The 17,072-nt window shown below is 37.4% G+C and overlaps 1 protein-coding gene across 1 annotated transcript in view; it reads right to left on the bottom strand.

Annotated features, from left to right (window-relative positions):
• susd2 (sushi domain containing 2) overlaps positions 1-16,781 on the bottom strand; it is a gene marked incomplete at both ends in the record, with an annotated part of 18,335 nt that extends 1,554 nt beyond the window's left edge. Inside the window, 11 exons of the mRNA XM_079251217.1 lie at positions 6,499-6,675; positions 6,978-7,256; positions 7,404-7,652; positions 8,582-8,734; positions 9,644-9,787; positions 10,383-10,651; positions 10,753-10,838; positions 12,054-12,255; positions 13,480-13,828; positions 14,913-15,061; positions 16,561-16,781. Of these exons, the coding sequence (XP_079107343.1) occupies positions 6,499-6,675; positions 6,978-7,256; positions 7,404-7,652; positions 8,582-8,734; positions 9,644-9,787; positions 10,383-10,651; positions 10,753-10,838; positions 12,054-12,255; positions 13,480-13,828; positions 14,913-15,061; positions 16,561-16,781 (2,278 nt within the window). The remainder of the gene's footprint in view (positions 1-6,498; positions 6,676-6,977; positions 7,257-7,403; positions 7,653-8,581; positions 8,735-9,643; positions 9,788-10,382; positions 10,652-10,752; positions 10,839-12,053; positions 12,256-13,479; positions 13,829-14,912; positions 15,062-16,560) is intronic.
• Positions 16,782-17,072: the final 291 nt, after the last annotated feature.

Genomic DNA, 17,072 nt, shown 5'->3' with positions numbered 1-17,072 from the left:
GAACAAATTAAGTAGGTGGACAAATCATTAATTATACACCTATTTAGTGACATCATTCTGCAACCAATGAATCTAACACAAGATCGACCATTCACAATGAAATTGATCAAAATAAAGCCCCCCATCTGTCAATGATTTAGCCATTTCCTTTGTGCAGAAGAGCACTAATCAGACTGACAAACCATTTTATTTCATTTATCTGCTCATGATGGCCAATTTATTGTTGCTCTCCTGAAGGAGAATGGAAGCATGGGCATTAACTCTTGGCTGGAACTAGTATAACTTTAAGAGTTCTTGTACCAGTACTGTATGCAAGATACATAAAAACTAGTTATAGTTTGTATTGGTGCTTGGATTCAGTCACTTTTTAACAGAAATTGAGCCAAATTTCTATTTTCTAAAGAAAAGCATATATACAATCACTATGAATAATTATATCAGCTCCTTTTGTTTTATCACGAAAACTAGAATCACAAAATATATGCACACACCAGGAACTTGGAAATTCCAGATTCCATCCAGAGTCAGACTTTTCCCTCAATTTTGCCTTCCACATAAACGCATACGTATGAGAATTTTTTGGGATTGTAACGCAGATATTCAGCAGACCAGAACTTAGAAGGGTGCTTCACCACAAAAACCATCTGAGGTCTAAGTAGAAACGATTAGATATAATTTGCCCACCCAGGACCAGGCTAAGCACAATGGGGGATGGGTCATTTCAGACTACTGCTCCACAGCTGTGGAATGCTCTGGGTGAGCGCTTGAATGTGCCCCATAATTTTTTGTATATTAATTGTTCATGAACTTGTCTGTTCTTATGCTTCTTTTAACCTGTAGCACTTTGAGATTCTGTTAAAAATGTTTTTATTATTTGCCAGTAGAGGGTATTTATTTATACTAAAAATTAGGGCTGTAATGATGCGCTTTTGTCTCAATTAGAGTCGATTCAGATTTTTTGGGCGATTTTCTTTTTCCAATTTTCTTCGATATTGCTGATTTTTGTAGATTAAAAACAAAAACATGTATAAAACTTTTTTGCTTGTCATTTTTCTTGATTTCAATTAGGAAAAAACAACCCAGTAGTCAGACCATCATTCCATAATGCCCAAGATGACAAGTATAAAGATCAATAAAAACTCAATAAAAAATGACAAAAAAACCTTTTAATGGATTATTTATTTATTTGAAAAAAAAAAAAAAATTTTAACAAAAAAAGAAACTATTTCAAAATTTTGAAGCAAAAAATCCTGATTTTCAATTTTTCGATTCGATTTCCCACCTCTACTAAAAATGCTGTTATATTGGTACATGAAATGTAGACATTTCGATGTGCAAGACCAAATGTGGCATTCACTTATTTGTACGACATGAATTCACTTTAAATCAGGAATTTAAGATTCTCTCTTAAAAATGATCTGAAAATATTTGTTTTTATGTTCCTTAGTTGACTTAAAATAAAACTAATATGCCATCTGATGGCATCTGCCTCAAATAAACTTAACCCAAACATTTCTTTGGTTCATGGTAAACTAGAGGGAAAATTTCATTTGTACAACAAATGTCAACAATATTTAAACAGCCTAATATTGTGCAGGTCCAACCTATGCTGTCAGAATCCCTCAGGGGAATGAACATGGGTCTTCTAAGGTGTCTTGAACACACTGCGGGGGAGAAAAACCTCTTTAGGGAATATGGGGGCTACAAAATGTTTCACTATTTTAGATATGTATGACGGGACCCAATTATTCCTAGAAACACAGCATTAAATCAAAACAAATCACTGTTTCTAACGTCATCAATCAGTGGATGTATTATTGTGAAGTGGCGGCAGATGTTAACTATGAATACATGTTCTGGTGCTTAAAAACGTCTTTCACATAAACAGGTGTGAAGCCAACTGAACTACATCCAGCACTGCTAATTTTACCATAAGTCCAATCCATTTTGCTTAAAAAGTATCCAGACCTTGGATACACCGTGACAAACTCTGAAACGCTGAAGCCTTCAGCATCAATGTTGCAAAGCTGCCCTGGATATAATTAAACTTGGAGCATGTGGAGGACTTGCATTCAGCAGGTGTTAACAATCACCCCATTCCTCCTGCTGGCGACACTCAAAGCGAGCAGATCACTCAGCTGAAACGATCTCCACCGATCAAAATGTGAAGCTTCAGGGAGCAAAAGCACACCTTCTGAAACTGCTGCATTTCTACATGACAGAAATCATGACATTTGACCGAACAGGTTAAAGCCGACAGTAAAGCAAAAAGTTATTGTCCAATTATTGGAAATTGATGGAGTAAACATCATCCATCAGAATTATTTGTACTTAGATGCAAAAAGAGGATAATCAGAAATGAAAAGACTGTTTTTATAACCCTGCTACGCCCCGACACCCACAGCTTTTCTCGCTCTCTCTTTTTTTTTTTTTTTTTTTTTGACAGCGCAGATAAAATCTTAAAATAAATCTGTTGATTCTGCTCTCTCTGGTTGCAGTGCATGTTTCTGCTCAGAGCTACTGTGTGTGTCTGATGTGAGGTGATGAGTGCAAATATTCTTGGAATCCCAAACGCATGTCAGCTTTAAACTCCAGTCATCAAATGTTCCAAATACAAAAGATTAAACTGCACCTAGTCACAGTTAACACAAAGTCAAGTAGAAGCCAACTAAACATTACCTTTCACTGCAGATTCACTTTACTGAAGTCCATGATCAGGGTTCCTAACAGTCTGGACATTTCAGAAGTAGTAAGCTTCTGCAGCTCACTTCTCTTGTGATTTCTTTGAAATTTCTGTAACTTTTCAGCCACTTTTGTGCGTCCCTTAGCGCTCAGCTGCTTCTGTCTCAGGGGAATCTGAGGGAAGAACAGCTGGCAGAAAAATTGAAAGCCTCCACTTGCAGCCTACAACACTTTTTCCTGTGAAAATGCCTTTCTGGCAGCTGTCACCTCTCCTTTAATCACTGTCCTATCCTCTATGTAGGGACTTCTGCAACATTATAAAGCCATTAAGGTGAGATGAACCTGGTACAGGTATGGATGCAAACAGGGACATCTCTTGTTTTTCAGAGACTAAAGCCATGCTGGTAAATTCTATTGTTTTGAGCATCTGTCAAAATTACCACCCCTAAAAGCTCTTCACTACTCCTTCCCAACAAAGACATAATTTTGAGATTTTTCCTAAATTATAATCAAAATACACAACACCACCACCACAGAGTAAAGTCTAAATGAGTTAAAAGCACACTGAAGAGCAGGGCATCTATGTTTAATAGGTAAGGCTTTTAGTGAGGGGCTGATTCTTCCACAGATCCATTTATACATGGTTTGGACTTCCTGTCACCTCCACTGACAGGAACTATTTCCACAGCAGTCATTAAGAGGATGTCAGACTGGTTATGGTGGCATTTCATGTTCAGCGGCATGTCCTTTTAATGTTAACTTCAGTTCTCCGTTCGGCTTCCACATTACGCTGCAATGATTCATATGGGAGGGAAAAGGCTCATGCGTAGTCTGTATTTAGTGTTGTTTACTTGGTTAGAGGTTATATTTGCATAGTGGAGGAAACGGCTCATGCAACACCTGCCATTGTGCACCTCAGGTCATGTTGACAGTTGTTAGCTCCAATTTGTGTAATGAGAGCCTCAAAGCAGAAGTGATCATTGTTCCATATTAAAAAGGCCCCCTTTGTGTGTTTATTTGTGCTTTATTGTGTGGAATGAAGCTCTCCGTCACAGTTTATGCATCTTTAAGTGCATGCATGTGTCAGTGAGTGTACACTTATAAGCAGCACGCCGCTTTAACACGTATTAGAGTCGATGCTTTATAGAATTTCATACTGTGTAGTCACTGGATGAATGTCATATAAATTTAATGTTTGAGTGTAGCAATTTTGCACCAGATAACCGACTCTTAATACACAAACTGGCCAATTTATTAGATAAACCTTACTAGTAAGAAGGTTTTGAGCTTTATAGAGCTGCCTTAATTCTTTGTGGTATTGGTTTAACAAGGTATTTGTCATATTCCTCTGAGATTTTGCTCCATATTGACATGATAGCATCACACAGTTGCTGCAGATTTGCAAGTTGCACATTCATGATGAGTATCTCCGGCTCAACCATATCCCAAAGCTGCTCTGTTGGGCTGAAATCTGGTGAATGCAGTAGTTGAGGTGATTTGAGCTTTTTGTCATGGTACATTATCTTGCAGGAAGTGGCCACCAATAGATGCTATAGTGTTGTCATACAGGGATGGACAAAGTAAGTAACTATAGCCAGGTAAACAGTGGCATTTAAATGACAAGTTGGTAGTCGGGGACCCAAAGTGTGCCAAGAAAATACGCCCCCAAACCATTAGACCACCTTAACAAGCAAAGAACTATTGCTACAAGCCCAGATGGATCCATATTGCAGCTGAAATGGAGACTTAACCAGGCATTTTTCTCCCCCAATGTTCTGTTGTCTGTCGTTGGTGGCATCCACTGTGGTCCTCATCTGCTGCAGCCCATCTGCTTCATGGTTGGATGTGTTGTGAGTTCAGACACGTTATTCTGCCCAACTTGGTTGGTACTAGCGTTAATTTGAGTTACCATTGCCTCACTATCATCTCCCAGCAGCCTGTCTGTTCTCCTTTGACATCTACAAGGCATTTTGTAGATGTCTACGTTTTGTAGATATTTTCTTTTTCAGATCATACTCTGTAAACCTTTGAGATGGTTGTTTGAAATCCCAGTAGATCAGCGGTTTCTAAAATACTCAGACCAACAACCACGTCACGTTCAAAGTTTTAATCCCCTTATAGGAGCGATTTCTTTAATTGCGTTCTCATTGGTGCTGTTAGAGGGCGCTGTATTGTTACCTGGGCAGATGACGCACATAGGGGGAACGCGTCACTAGTTTGGTAGATGTTTGGCCCGGAAGGGCAAATGGTTTTTGACTAATATTGAAGGAGCTAAGTCTAACCAAAGCTACTGAGATATCTTGGCACGAGAGTGTCTTGATGCGCCGCGTTACAGTGATTGACTTCACTCAGATTGCTTAATTTCAGGTTCATCCATCTTTATTCAATCTGCAATAATCTTGTGGCATTTACACGTTGCGCCCTGCGGTCAAAAATCATTTGCCCTTCCGGGCCAAACATCTACCAAACTAGTGACGCGTTCCCCCTATATGCCTCACCTGCCCAGGTAACGATACACCCCTTCTTTCTTCATTCTGATGCTCAGTTTGAACTTCAGCGAGTCATTTTGACCATGTCGACGTGATTTAATGGATTTGCTACAATGTGATTGGCTGTTTACATATTGGTGTTAAAAGGACTTGAACAGGTGTACCTAATGAAGTGGCCGGTGATACTGTGTGTGTGTTTGATAAGAGTATCATCTGTGTCCAGCTGAGACTAAACAAGACTCCAAATCTGATGTGTTCAGTTTCAAAGTTCCCACAGCCTGATCAGTATCAAGAGGAAGTCTGTGTTTGCAGCTTTGACGTGCCCTTGGAAAGGATGGAGAGAGTGGAGGGATGAAGGTAGAGGGGTATCACAGGTCAAGTGGTTTTCTATTTGATTCATAACTTCACTAACAATAATGAAGAAAATCCTTGAAGCTAACGTCATTCACTCGTACACAACAAAGGCCATATCATGACATCGTAAGAGTGGGAATCACTTATTTATGCAGTCCAAAACAGAAAACATTGGGCATTGAGAAGGAAATACTGCCACCTCATGGTAACAGTTAGGTACTACAGGAATACAATGTAAGTTCATGGTTTGAAGACGGTCTGAAAGTTACTGCGATTCCAGGTGTTTCTAATTCACCAAACACAAAGCAAAGCCAGTCCGGGTTTGGATCTTTATAGTTCTGTTGGTAACGGCCTGCACAACTAACAGCACGCCAGTTCTATTTAACATTTAATTTAAAGCGACAGCATGAAAGAAAAAAGGTTTTATCAAGTTTCTCCCTGTGGGGAAGGCAGAGAATCAGTTTCAGAAATGACATTCTCTTACAAGAAAAAAAAAAAAATCGATCACAGATAAAAGAAAAGGATTTATTCATTTTAAGTCCCACCTTAATGAACACTTTAATGACATTGTGTTGCAGAGGGGGGGTCGGGGGGCACGCAGGACTTTTTATTAAATTTCAAATGAGAATCTGTTTTAGTTTAAGGACTTATAAACTGGACCAAACTCACATGATCCATTTCACAGCATCAATGTGTGATACAGACCAGTGTTTCCTCTGTGTTTGATTTAAAACAGACAGCTTATGAAAGCACTGCTGTGCCGCAGCTGACTCTCAATCATGACATGAATGCATCAGTAAATACCCCAGCAAGAGTTTTTTTTTTTTTTTTTTTTTTTTTTGTTTTTTTTAAGTGTTTCACATTAAATGTAATCATTTATTTTAAAAATTCTTTAAAAAAATCCTTGATCTTTGGTATCAGTTTTCTTTTGAACAACTTCATTACGGTAGATGAAACAGCTACTTGTACTAACCTATAATACAGTAAGGCTGCTTTCCTGTCCATGTCCCGTCCTCCATACAGGTGCGCTCTGCTGAACTGTACAGGATGTAGCCGTCATTGCAGATGAAGCTCAGGGTGTCCCCCTGCAGGTAATGTGTCCCGTTCTTCTTACCATTCCTTGGAGGGGCAAGCCAACCACACGACACCACTAAGGACCAATAATATGTCCAGAAATCAGTGTTAACTAAAGACAATTTTATTTTTAAAAAATGTAAAACTTGATTAAACTGCCTAAAATACTTTGTATCAAATATATATAATGTTTTATAATAATGCATTATAACCTAACACACATACACACAAACACAGGTGCACTTCATATATAAGACTTGTCCTCAAAGTCTTAAAACAAATACATTAACTAAAATGGGTAAAATATGTCATCATTTTTTGTACTTTGTGTGCAAAAGAAACATGGATGTAAACATCCGAGCTTTCTTCATTCTGTACCTGGCTGCAGAGCTTCCATTCGAGCCTGATAACTTTGGTATGCCATCAGTGTTGAGTTCCCCACTGCAAGACTCCCAGTGATCAGAGTGTCGTATCTACAGAACTGTGCCCCCTCTCCCTTGCACATCAACAACATGCCTGCTACCAAAGGGTCATCAGGTCTCTCTGGTAAAGAATAGGCAGGAACAAAAGCAGTGTCGTGGCTTGGAGGGACATAGTAAGAATCCACGAGGTATTTTGTGTCGTAGGTAAAAAGGGAAGATGTTTTGGAAATGTTCCCTGCAAGAAGAAACAAATAACACGTCATGTTGATATCATGCTCTGTAAGAATGTTTTCAGGCCCCAGACGTGTGTTTTCACTTGGATAGTCAAAGTCTGACAATCGATTATTAGTGAACACAAATTTAACAACTCCTTAACACTCACATCCGGCTCCAAAGGTAAAGATTTCCTCTGGTGATGCGTCAGCTGAAATGACATCTCCCAATTGGGTCATCAAGTCATCTGATGGGTCAAAGTTCATCATTCCAAGAAGACCCTGGGTGTGGTTAAAAAACTTTGCAGGAAGCAAAACAGTAGCTACCATGGTTCCTCCATACAACCGAACCTCCACACCAACACCAGAGGAAAACATGACCGTCACATTGTGAGGGCAGGGCGCGAACACAAACACACCTGGGAGAGAAAGAATTGTTGAGTTTCTAATGCCAGATTTTGTGTTTGTTTGAATCTTTTCTGTTTTTTGTCGAGTTGTGTTCTGATTTGCTTCCTGATTATTCTTAAATGGTTTTTTTGCTTTGTTCTTTCCTGCCTTAATGCTTCATACTAACCCTACTAGGATTGCCATCACCTGTTACTTTGGCATGCGGCTCTGCAGCAGACCTTCCTCGTGACTAAAATGACTGAGTAGAAATCAAAGCACAAGGAGCGGTTGCAAAGTCTTACTAAACAGGATTTACTGCATTTTATCTGGAGTCTAAGGTCCCAGCAAAGATTTCTGCATAGGTGAGAAAGAAAAACAACAATCTCTCCTTGCTGCTCTGAGTCAGGATGGCAAGCCTGACAAACAGATGGCAATGAGGTGGAAATTCAGGTGTTTGCTTAACATTGATTGAAATGTGATGTAGCACCTACCTACAGGGATGTGCAGATTGTTTTTCTATTCTTTATTGTGCCTTAGAAAATAATCTACAAACTCTCAGAATTCACAAAGTACTGCTTTATTTTCTGCAGAGGCGGCAATTCCTGGTCCAGAAAGTAAAAGTCCTGTCCAGCAGCTGTTCCGACCAGTCACCAAATGAGCTGAATTTAATGAGCAGAGTTTATTTTCCAGGTAAACAAGCCTGTTAGTGAAAACACCTCTTCTAAATGTACAGGCAGGACTTTTACTTTCTGGACCAGGAACTGCCACCTCTGGTTTTCTGATAATCCCTTCTCATGAGATGACTGAAACAAAAGTAAAGAATCTTATAACAAAGACCTTAAGAACTGGGCTTTCGGAGAGGAAATTCCTCCCCCGGTCTCTGTTAAGTCCCCAGTCCCTGCAGAAAGTTCCTTTTGTCACTGATGAAAGAAGCAGGAGTGAAAAGATTGATGCTCCTCACCATGTAAATCCATCCATCTTTGCTCAAATAACGGTAAAATCTTGTGGTTCCGCAGCACCTGAAGATGTTCATCTATGAGCCGAACCTCAACAACATCAGATGAATTCTCCTGCATAGCCAGTGAAGACAGCTGTGTGGTTTCAACCAAGGTTCCTAGTTAATTAAAACAAAAACATCACATTATGTATGCATTATGGACTTAAAGTGATTTAAAAAAATTTTTTTTTAAAGTATACATACATACATATATATACACATTATATATATATATATATATATATATATATATATATATATATATATATATATATATATATATATATATATATATATATATATATATATATTATATATATATATATATATATGTATATATACATTATATATATATATATATATATATATATATATATATATATATATATATATACATATATATATATATGTATATATACATATATATATATATGTATATATACATTATATATATATATATATACATATTATATATATATATATATACATATATATATATATATATATACACATATATATATATATATATATATATATATATATATATATATATATATATATATATATATATATATATATATATATATATATATATACACATACATATATGTAGTGCGATTTCAAGTATTTCAAGATATATGCTGTCTGAAGAAATTAACTGCTGAAGCTGCATCTGTTCCTATTTAATCACATCTGACCTGAAGACACAGAGGAGCTAAAAGAGTAAAAGTAAGAACCATAATGTCCCACCCATAAAAACACCCGAAACCAGAACTTCCCAAAAGTGAATTAAAAGTAAAATAAGCCCTTTTAATGCCCTTAATAGGCCTCTGATGGACTGTATAAGCACAGTTCATCATACATTTACAGTTCATCATAGAGAAGATAAAGTTAAAAAAGAACAAAACATTTAAAAGAAAAACATCTCTCTAAACAAGTTTAATCCAAAATAAGCTCTGAGATGTCTGTTACTGTAAAGGGGATGAATGAGGTGATACAGGCAGGACATTCACATCATGGACTCACCGTTTTTAAGTTTCACCTGTTCTGTTCGGGCCTGAACACTCAGCTCTCCGTCTGGTGACCACACAAGGTAATACTCTCCTTTGCCATTGAAAGTGAAATTGAGGCCATCAAATGTTACAAAATGCAGATTACCAAGGACAACCCCTGCAAAGTATGGAGAAACAGAACAAGTATGGATACACTCCGCTCAAATGCAAATCTATTCTTGACGTTTTGCTCATCTCAGCACAGTTTCTCTAATATCAGCTTTTTGTCTCTGATAAGCAGCTGGATAGTTGCATGGTCTGATTTTGCTACACATCTTAACTCCTTGCTGCAGTCTGTCATTCATCCACCTGCAAGTTGGTCAAGTATTAAGTCCAGACAACATTATGTGTGTGTATGAACCTATGAACACAAAAAAGCAGATTAACATAAAGATTAACAAACACACACACACACACACACTGGTGCCATTTCTTGCCGTTTGCCATTAGCTTTTCAGTCCCAGTTTTGTGACAAATTAAGTCACAGAAATCAGAATAGAGACCAAGTAAACAGCAAAGATCAAGCAAGATTATGAGCTGAAGAGCTCAAAATCAAGAGTCAAAAAAAGGGCATACAGTTGAAACAGATGACAACATGCCTTTAAAATACACTGAAAGCCCTTTGTAATAATACACACTTGACAACATGCCTTTAAAATACACTGAAAGCCCTTTGTAATAATACACACTTGGTTTGCTTTCAGTGGTCTAACCTGCTTGTGGCGGCTTGTAGTTGTGGCATCCACTTGAAGGTCGATGTTTGAAGTAGATGTGGCAGAGGTCAGACCACAGGCAACAGTAGTGGAAGCTCATAACATCATAAAGCCAGTGAGAATACCCTGGCACCCGGGGGGGCTCCCGGTACGGAGGTGCGCCCCAGTCGTGAGCCCTGTCTGGGGTGCTGCCACCAGCTGAGTCTCCTGTCAGCACCAGAGCACCAGCACCGTCATAGCAGCACTGCTGCCCCGAGCCATGGAGGGGACTGTAAGAAATATTAATTCATATCACGTCAAAAAGGGGAAAAAAAACTTATTTTTAATTTTCTGAAGGATTAAACTTTGTCTGTCTTCTTGTCTCTCCTACCTGGCCTGAATTCCTCTGACACAGTGGACACTACCTGGGTGATAAGTACAAACACTTCCTGTCTTGATGTCACAGCTGTAATCAGTCTGGAATAACAAACGGATTAAAAAAAAAGGATATATGTGACAGTTTTCTGATAAAAAAAACATGCTGAACAATGTAACTTCTGTTGACTTGAAGCAGAATCTGATAACCATGGACAGAGGATGGGTGAAACTTCAAATTAAAAGGAAAACTTGCAAGTCCCTCCCTCTCTGCTATGCTTCAGCTCTGCCCCACAAAGATGTTCTTTGTAGCAGAAGCTGTAATACATAAATATGCATGCACAGTGTCAGTTCAACCCAATACCACATAAAGTAACTATTTTTGGTATGATTTTCTTTTTGCAATGTTCTTTTTTAACTTGAAGGAGAGCTCTTCCAGTTCAACATGAAATATATTCTTTATGTTCATCCTGAATATTTTTGTTTCTTGTTTTTGTATGTGGAACAGAGCAGGAGTGCTGAGAGTCAGTTCTCGAGGGTGGTTGTCCCACAGGTTTTGGATTTTTCCTGCTGTAACACACCTGAATTAGATCAATGAATTGGGTAAAAACAACAAGCTCTAGAGGAGTCATTTAATTTGTATCAGGTGTGTTGAAGCAGGGAAACATCTAGAACCTGCAGGACTGCAGCCCTTGAGGAAACCCCTAGTTTAGAGAAAAATGGATTCATTCAAATCTGCTGTTTCTGTGCAAATGAATCCCAAGTTCTTTTGTTTGTTTGATAAAACTCTAAGCTACAAGTTATAGAAAGAATCGTGGGAACTAAACTGTTTGGAAACTTTATTTAGTGCATTATGTATGACACAAATCTAACCATAAATCCATGAAATGTTCCCTGATTTGTCTGAAGATTATAATTATTAAAATGATCCTTCCTAAAAAAGAAAGCACATTATTATTTGCTTTATCTTTCAGCGTCCTTCTGAAAAACAAAACTGTATAAAGTCAGAAACTTTTAGATGTTGTTCCGCCTGTCAAAGACTAAATGTTCCATAAAGAGCTCCACTTTGTCACAGTTTTGGTTTCAGATTGAATTTTAGTTTTTAAAATAAAGGGTCTAAAGACAACTCAACATTTTTTATATCACTGTCATACAGTAGAACTCATTCAATAAAAAAGTACTTTCAGGTAGCCAAGAAAAACATCCATTCCCACAATAAAAATTAAATGATCATTTTCCTCCTTTTATTTTGCTCCGTTTGTAAGTTAGCAGAGGAATATACACTTTTAATCTTTTATTGATGGTTGGAGTACTCACATGAAACCTGCCTGTATCTGCTCGGGCTTGGGCCAGAGTACAAGGACAGTCAATGAGCTCGTTCAGGAAGTCGGGCAGTTTCTCCTCCACAGCGTCCCACTGCAGACACTTGTTCTGTGCCCAGGCTGAAGAGTCGTCTTTGAAAGTCTGCTCCAGGTGCCACACTAATACGTGGCCTCCGTCCCAGAGTCCTTGTGCATCCCTGTGTACGGACAAGTTCATCATTCAGTATCGCCTTCTATTTCTTTCTTATGAGCACATCACTCCAGTTTTATCATCTCTTCACTTCCATTTCAAGTTGCTTTTATTTGTTTTTAAGTGTTGGAATGGTGCTGCCCTGCCGTACCTCTCTAAAGCCCCTCCATCCCAACACACCCTCTCTCAGGTCAGCTGACCAACTTCAACACACTGTACAAAGAACTAAATGGAAGCTCAGGGGGGACCAGGCCTTTGCAGTGGCAACACCTAAACTGTTAAATAAGCTGCCTTTATAAATTAGACAGGCCCCCTCTGATCGGTTTTTAACGTTCTGCTGAAGATCTATTTGTTTACGCTGACTTTGTCTACATAATGACAAGTTGACGTTTTTTATCTGATTTTATTTTGATTGCTTTAAGTTGAAAAGCAATTTTTAGTTTACTCTTAGTTGTAGTATTTTACATTTTAATTGTCTTCTTGTTTGTTATTTATTCTGTTTTTAGTTTTAACTTTGCACATTGTGGCAATTTGGTCAACTTTGTTTTTTTGAAAGTACGATATAAATAAAGTGGCATTGCATTCTTTCTGGAGCACAAAGTTCACACTGCAGCTCAAACTCTTGAAGTTAATATCTTCTATCTCTGTATTATGTTAAAAGCCAGAATGACAAAAAAAAAAAACTTGTTTTGGGTTTTTATAACTTCTCTAGACCTAGAGGGAACACACTAAAATATCTTATTTGTCTGATAATGAAAAAAGTAAAACTGCTGTTATTACTATTATTCCACCCTGTAAGAAAATTATGTTTTAAATTAAATAAACAGAAATAAAAATAAATTCTGTATTATTCTGCAGAGGGAAATCATGTTTTAAATCAAATTAAATTGTCTAAGCTCCAAGTGGGCTGACTAATACTGCAAATACGGGACTGTTCAAGTAATGCAAATAAATAAACAGTTAATTTTTGTTGTTTATTATCTCAGTAAGGTACACTAGATTTCAGGTGTTGGTCATGTTTGAAGACACAACTGAATCCAAATAACAGAAAAAAATGGAAAGGAGATAATAAAAAATACTTTAAAATCATTTACAAATTCTTGCATCTTTGTAAAGTTTCATTACATATTTATGAAATTGTTAGTTTGGCCCCTAATGTGCATTTTAATAAACACTGACCAAAATGTAAGCTGTACTGTGATGCTGCAAGCTGGAAATGAATAATGGATACCTTTCTCCGTCTGCTGTGGAACTAGCAGTGATGCGGATGTTCCCCAGCTCCCAGGCAGAGAAGTTCTCTTTGGGCTCCGGGGTGAAGCTGAAGACGCCTGTGTTGGACAGATTCCTGCCAAGCGAGTACAGAAAGCTCAACTCTGCCTCTAGTGACGACGTCCCCGCCGCTGTGCTCTTGTTGACTTCTCTGTAACCCCACAGCTCTATGTTGACCTTTTCTGCTTCAATTGCAGAGCGGTTCCAGGTCATCGTGAGCTGTCCTGCAATGTTTGCTGTGCCGTAGTTCTGCCACCGTGTTGCATTCACCAGTGTGACTTTAAAAGTAGGGTCTGCTTTGCTGGGACGAACTAAAACAGCAAAAAAAAAAAAAAAAAAAGGAAAAAAAAATTCATTTGTTCTCTTTTCAGCTTAGTTAAATAAACACTTGGTGGGAAGCTGATGCCTATCCCAGCAATCATCAGGTGAGAGGCAAATAACTACCTAAATAAACAAATAAAATTAATAATAAAAGGTCTGTGCGGATATGTAAACATGCCTTGCACCCTAAAATTAAATCCAAATAAATTAGATTGCTTTACTTCAAACAAATAAATAAAAATATGACAAAAAGTAGAATATAAATAAAAATCAAAACATGTCAACTACTATCAGCCAAACAGCAATTTTAAGGTGATTTAAGTCGACTTATTTTTAAAAAGGGTAAAAAATAGGAAGAAATTTGTTACTAATAGCAACCTGCCTCCTTACACTGCTGTGACTTTTTACAGTTTTATAATTGACAACAGTGATAATAACCTCCAACTTAAAGTGAATTTGTTAAGACAACTTGCTTAATGGGACAATTGTTTAACATAGTCTCTTAATGGAATCATTAAAATTGTAAATCATTAAAATTGTAAATCACTTGTAAAAATCACCTTTTAGTAACAATAATTAAATCCTTTTCCATGTGACATGAACATGAGGAGGAAGTCCACTTCTTCCGCAGCTCTCTTCAAGTCCTGCCATAGCATTTTAGTCATGTTGAGGTCTGGACTTGGACTTGGTCACTGCACCACCTTGATTCTTTTCTTTCTCATTCCTTCTGATGTGGATCTGCCGTGCTTCAGATTGTATGACCTAATTTCAGTCAGATTTTAACTTTACAGTCCCACTCCGGCTGTTATGAATCATATAAAAACTTATAATCACTGAAAATATCGATATCTCTAAGCATTTGCTGTTATTCTTCTTCGGCTTATCTTGTGGAGTCATCAGGCCTCAGGTAACAAACTTCATTCTCTTCGTGTTTCTGGCATTTAGCAATGACAAATAAAAACCTCTGAACCTTTTGAACATTAATAAAAATTCCTAAATCAGTTTAGGTCAAAGTACTTTTGACAAGTTCAGGGATGGAAAAAAAAATCTTATCTTAATATTTCAACAACCTACCAGACAGATACTCTCCAGATCGGTCAAAATTGATTCCATCTGTTGAGACTTCAAATGGTATCCAGCCCGTCTCAAACAACAGAGGCGACACACAGTACGCACAGCCTTCTTTATCAATAAACCCCTCTCGTTCAATTTCACCTTTAAACCTGCAAATGAAGCAGAAAGTTTTCATTTAAAATATTCTTTTTACCATCATGTAATCTATGCCTCTTCTGTAAACACAAGTGTTTTTAAAACTTTTCAAACATGATTATCAGTTTCACTGATCCCAATTTGTTTCCAGCTGACTTACACAGAAAATGATGAGTGCCACCAACTAAAGCTGAATAAGATCATTGAAGCTCAAATTTAAGCTTGAATATTGAATATTTATAAACATTATTAACACAGAGGCTTTAAAAAAAAAAAAAAGACTAATTAATTACAGTGGTTTGGAGCAGCAGAATATTTAATCACCGTGTTGCAGGTTGAATTATTTTTTTATTGCTTGCTAGATGAAGTCTGGCATTGAGTGCTGCTATTTCTAAACTGTTATTACAAATATCAGTCACAGATAATTCACAGGAATGTGTGCAATAGAAACCACAAGTCAAAAAACACTATTTTCTCAGGTATTAAAACAAACATCTAAAACAGCAGCTCAGCCACATGTTCTTTCATTACAAAAGAAATGTTAGTTTTGACAGTGAGTGATTAAACTGAAGATGTAACTTGCTGCCATTATGTTAATCTGAACTATTTTCCAATGCTTTGCGTACAAGGAAGCAGTAACCACCATATGAGAAGTCTTGAACCATCTCTCATAATTATACAACAGAGACGGGGAGCACAGAGTCTTTAAAACAACATATAAGAGTACATAGAGATTCAATTTTAAAACTGGTTTCTTTGCTATGTCGTATGTTACAAGTACTGTTTTATCTGTTAAGTTGGGTGCTTTTCCTATGCTTGAATGATTCAAAAGTCACAGTATATTGACTTATAAACCTTCTTCTAAAAGTGGTCAGGCAAATGAACCTGAAAGATGAGCACCCAAATTCCAAAATGTTTAAAGAAAACCTCCCAAAACACCAGAAAGAGAAAACTAAACACCAGAGAAGCATGATGTATATGAGGAATGGCTCAAAACTGTGCAGTACTGTGGTCTGAATAATAATCACAGCATCAACACCTGGCAGATTTATCTAAACCTGAACATTATAGGTTTTTCTTAACTAATTAACTAATTTTGTTAGTGAAGAATGATGTGTGTGGCACGCGGTCTACAGCTCTCTACTATTTTTCTGTTTTTGCTGTTATTTCTAGGCGTTTTACACGATGTCAACTCAGTTTTGGTATATGATCAAACTTTACTGGAGCTTCGACTATTTACTGTAACTCCCTCGCTGTTTTTAAAAGCCGTTTAAAAACACATTTGTATTCTTTAGCATTTTAGCAAGACTGAGTTGTCATATTCTTTAACTGTTTGTCTTCTGTTTGTATCTCTTACTTTACAATTTTATTGTTATTTTATTTTCTTAAGCTGTTTTTGTTCACTTGCTGTTTCTGTGCAGCACTTTGGTCAGCTGTATGTTCTTTTTAAAAGTGCCTTATAAATAAATATGGTATGGTTTTAATGTAACTTTATCTGCTTATTCTGACAAACCTGCAGACAAGGTGCTCGTCAGGATGAAGATCCAAGCCAAGGATCTTTAGGGCTCTTCCTCCCAGCATGGAACTGGTGTGGGGAGACACCTGGACACAGGACTGGATGAAGTCTGAGCAGCAGTTCAGTAAAGACAAGCAGGTTTCTTGGCAGGAACATTGCTCCAGAACCTCTCCACAGTTTCCCCTGCATGTTTCACCTCGTATAACCAAGAAAAACATCGCGTTACACATAAAATCTTAAAACCCGAGAGGGTTCGTCTTGTGTTTTACACGGTTTTCAACCAGCTGCACACTTTCAAATTTCACTTACCAGCTATTTCAGATGCGAAAATGACAATTCCCCAGAGAAATATGCTATCTCTCATGTTTACGGTCATTTTGTTTATAAACCAAGTCCAGCTTTATAAATACTTGTGAAACCAATGTGAAACCATCCTTGACTGAGACTTTGTCAGAGTGTTAAAGTGAAGTAAAGGTCATTCAGGGTAGCAAACAAACTTAATCGCGAGC

The sequence above is a fragment of the Telmatherina bonti genome, assembly GCF_933228915.1.
Source record: "Telmatherina bonti genome assembly, chromosome: 13".
NCBI lineage: Eukaryota > Metazoa > Chordata > Actinopteri > Atheriniformes > Telmatherinidae > Telmatherina > Telmatherina bonti.
The sequence above is the reverse complement of the archived record's forward strand: the minus strand, read 5'-3'. Positions and strand labels throughout refer to the sequence as shown.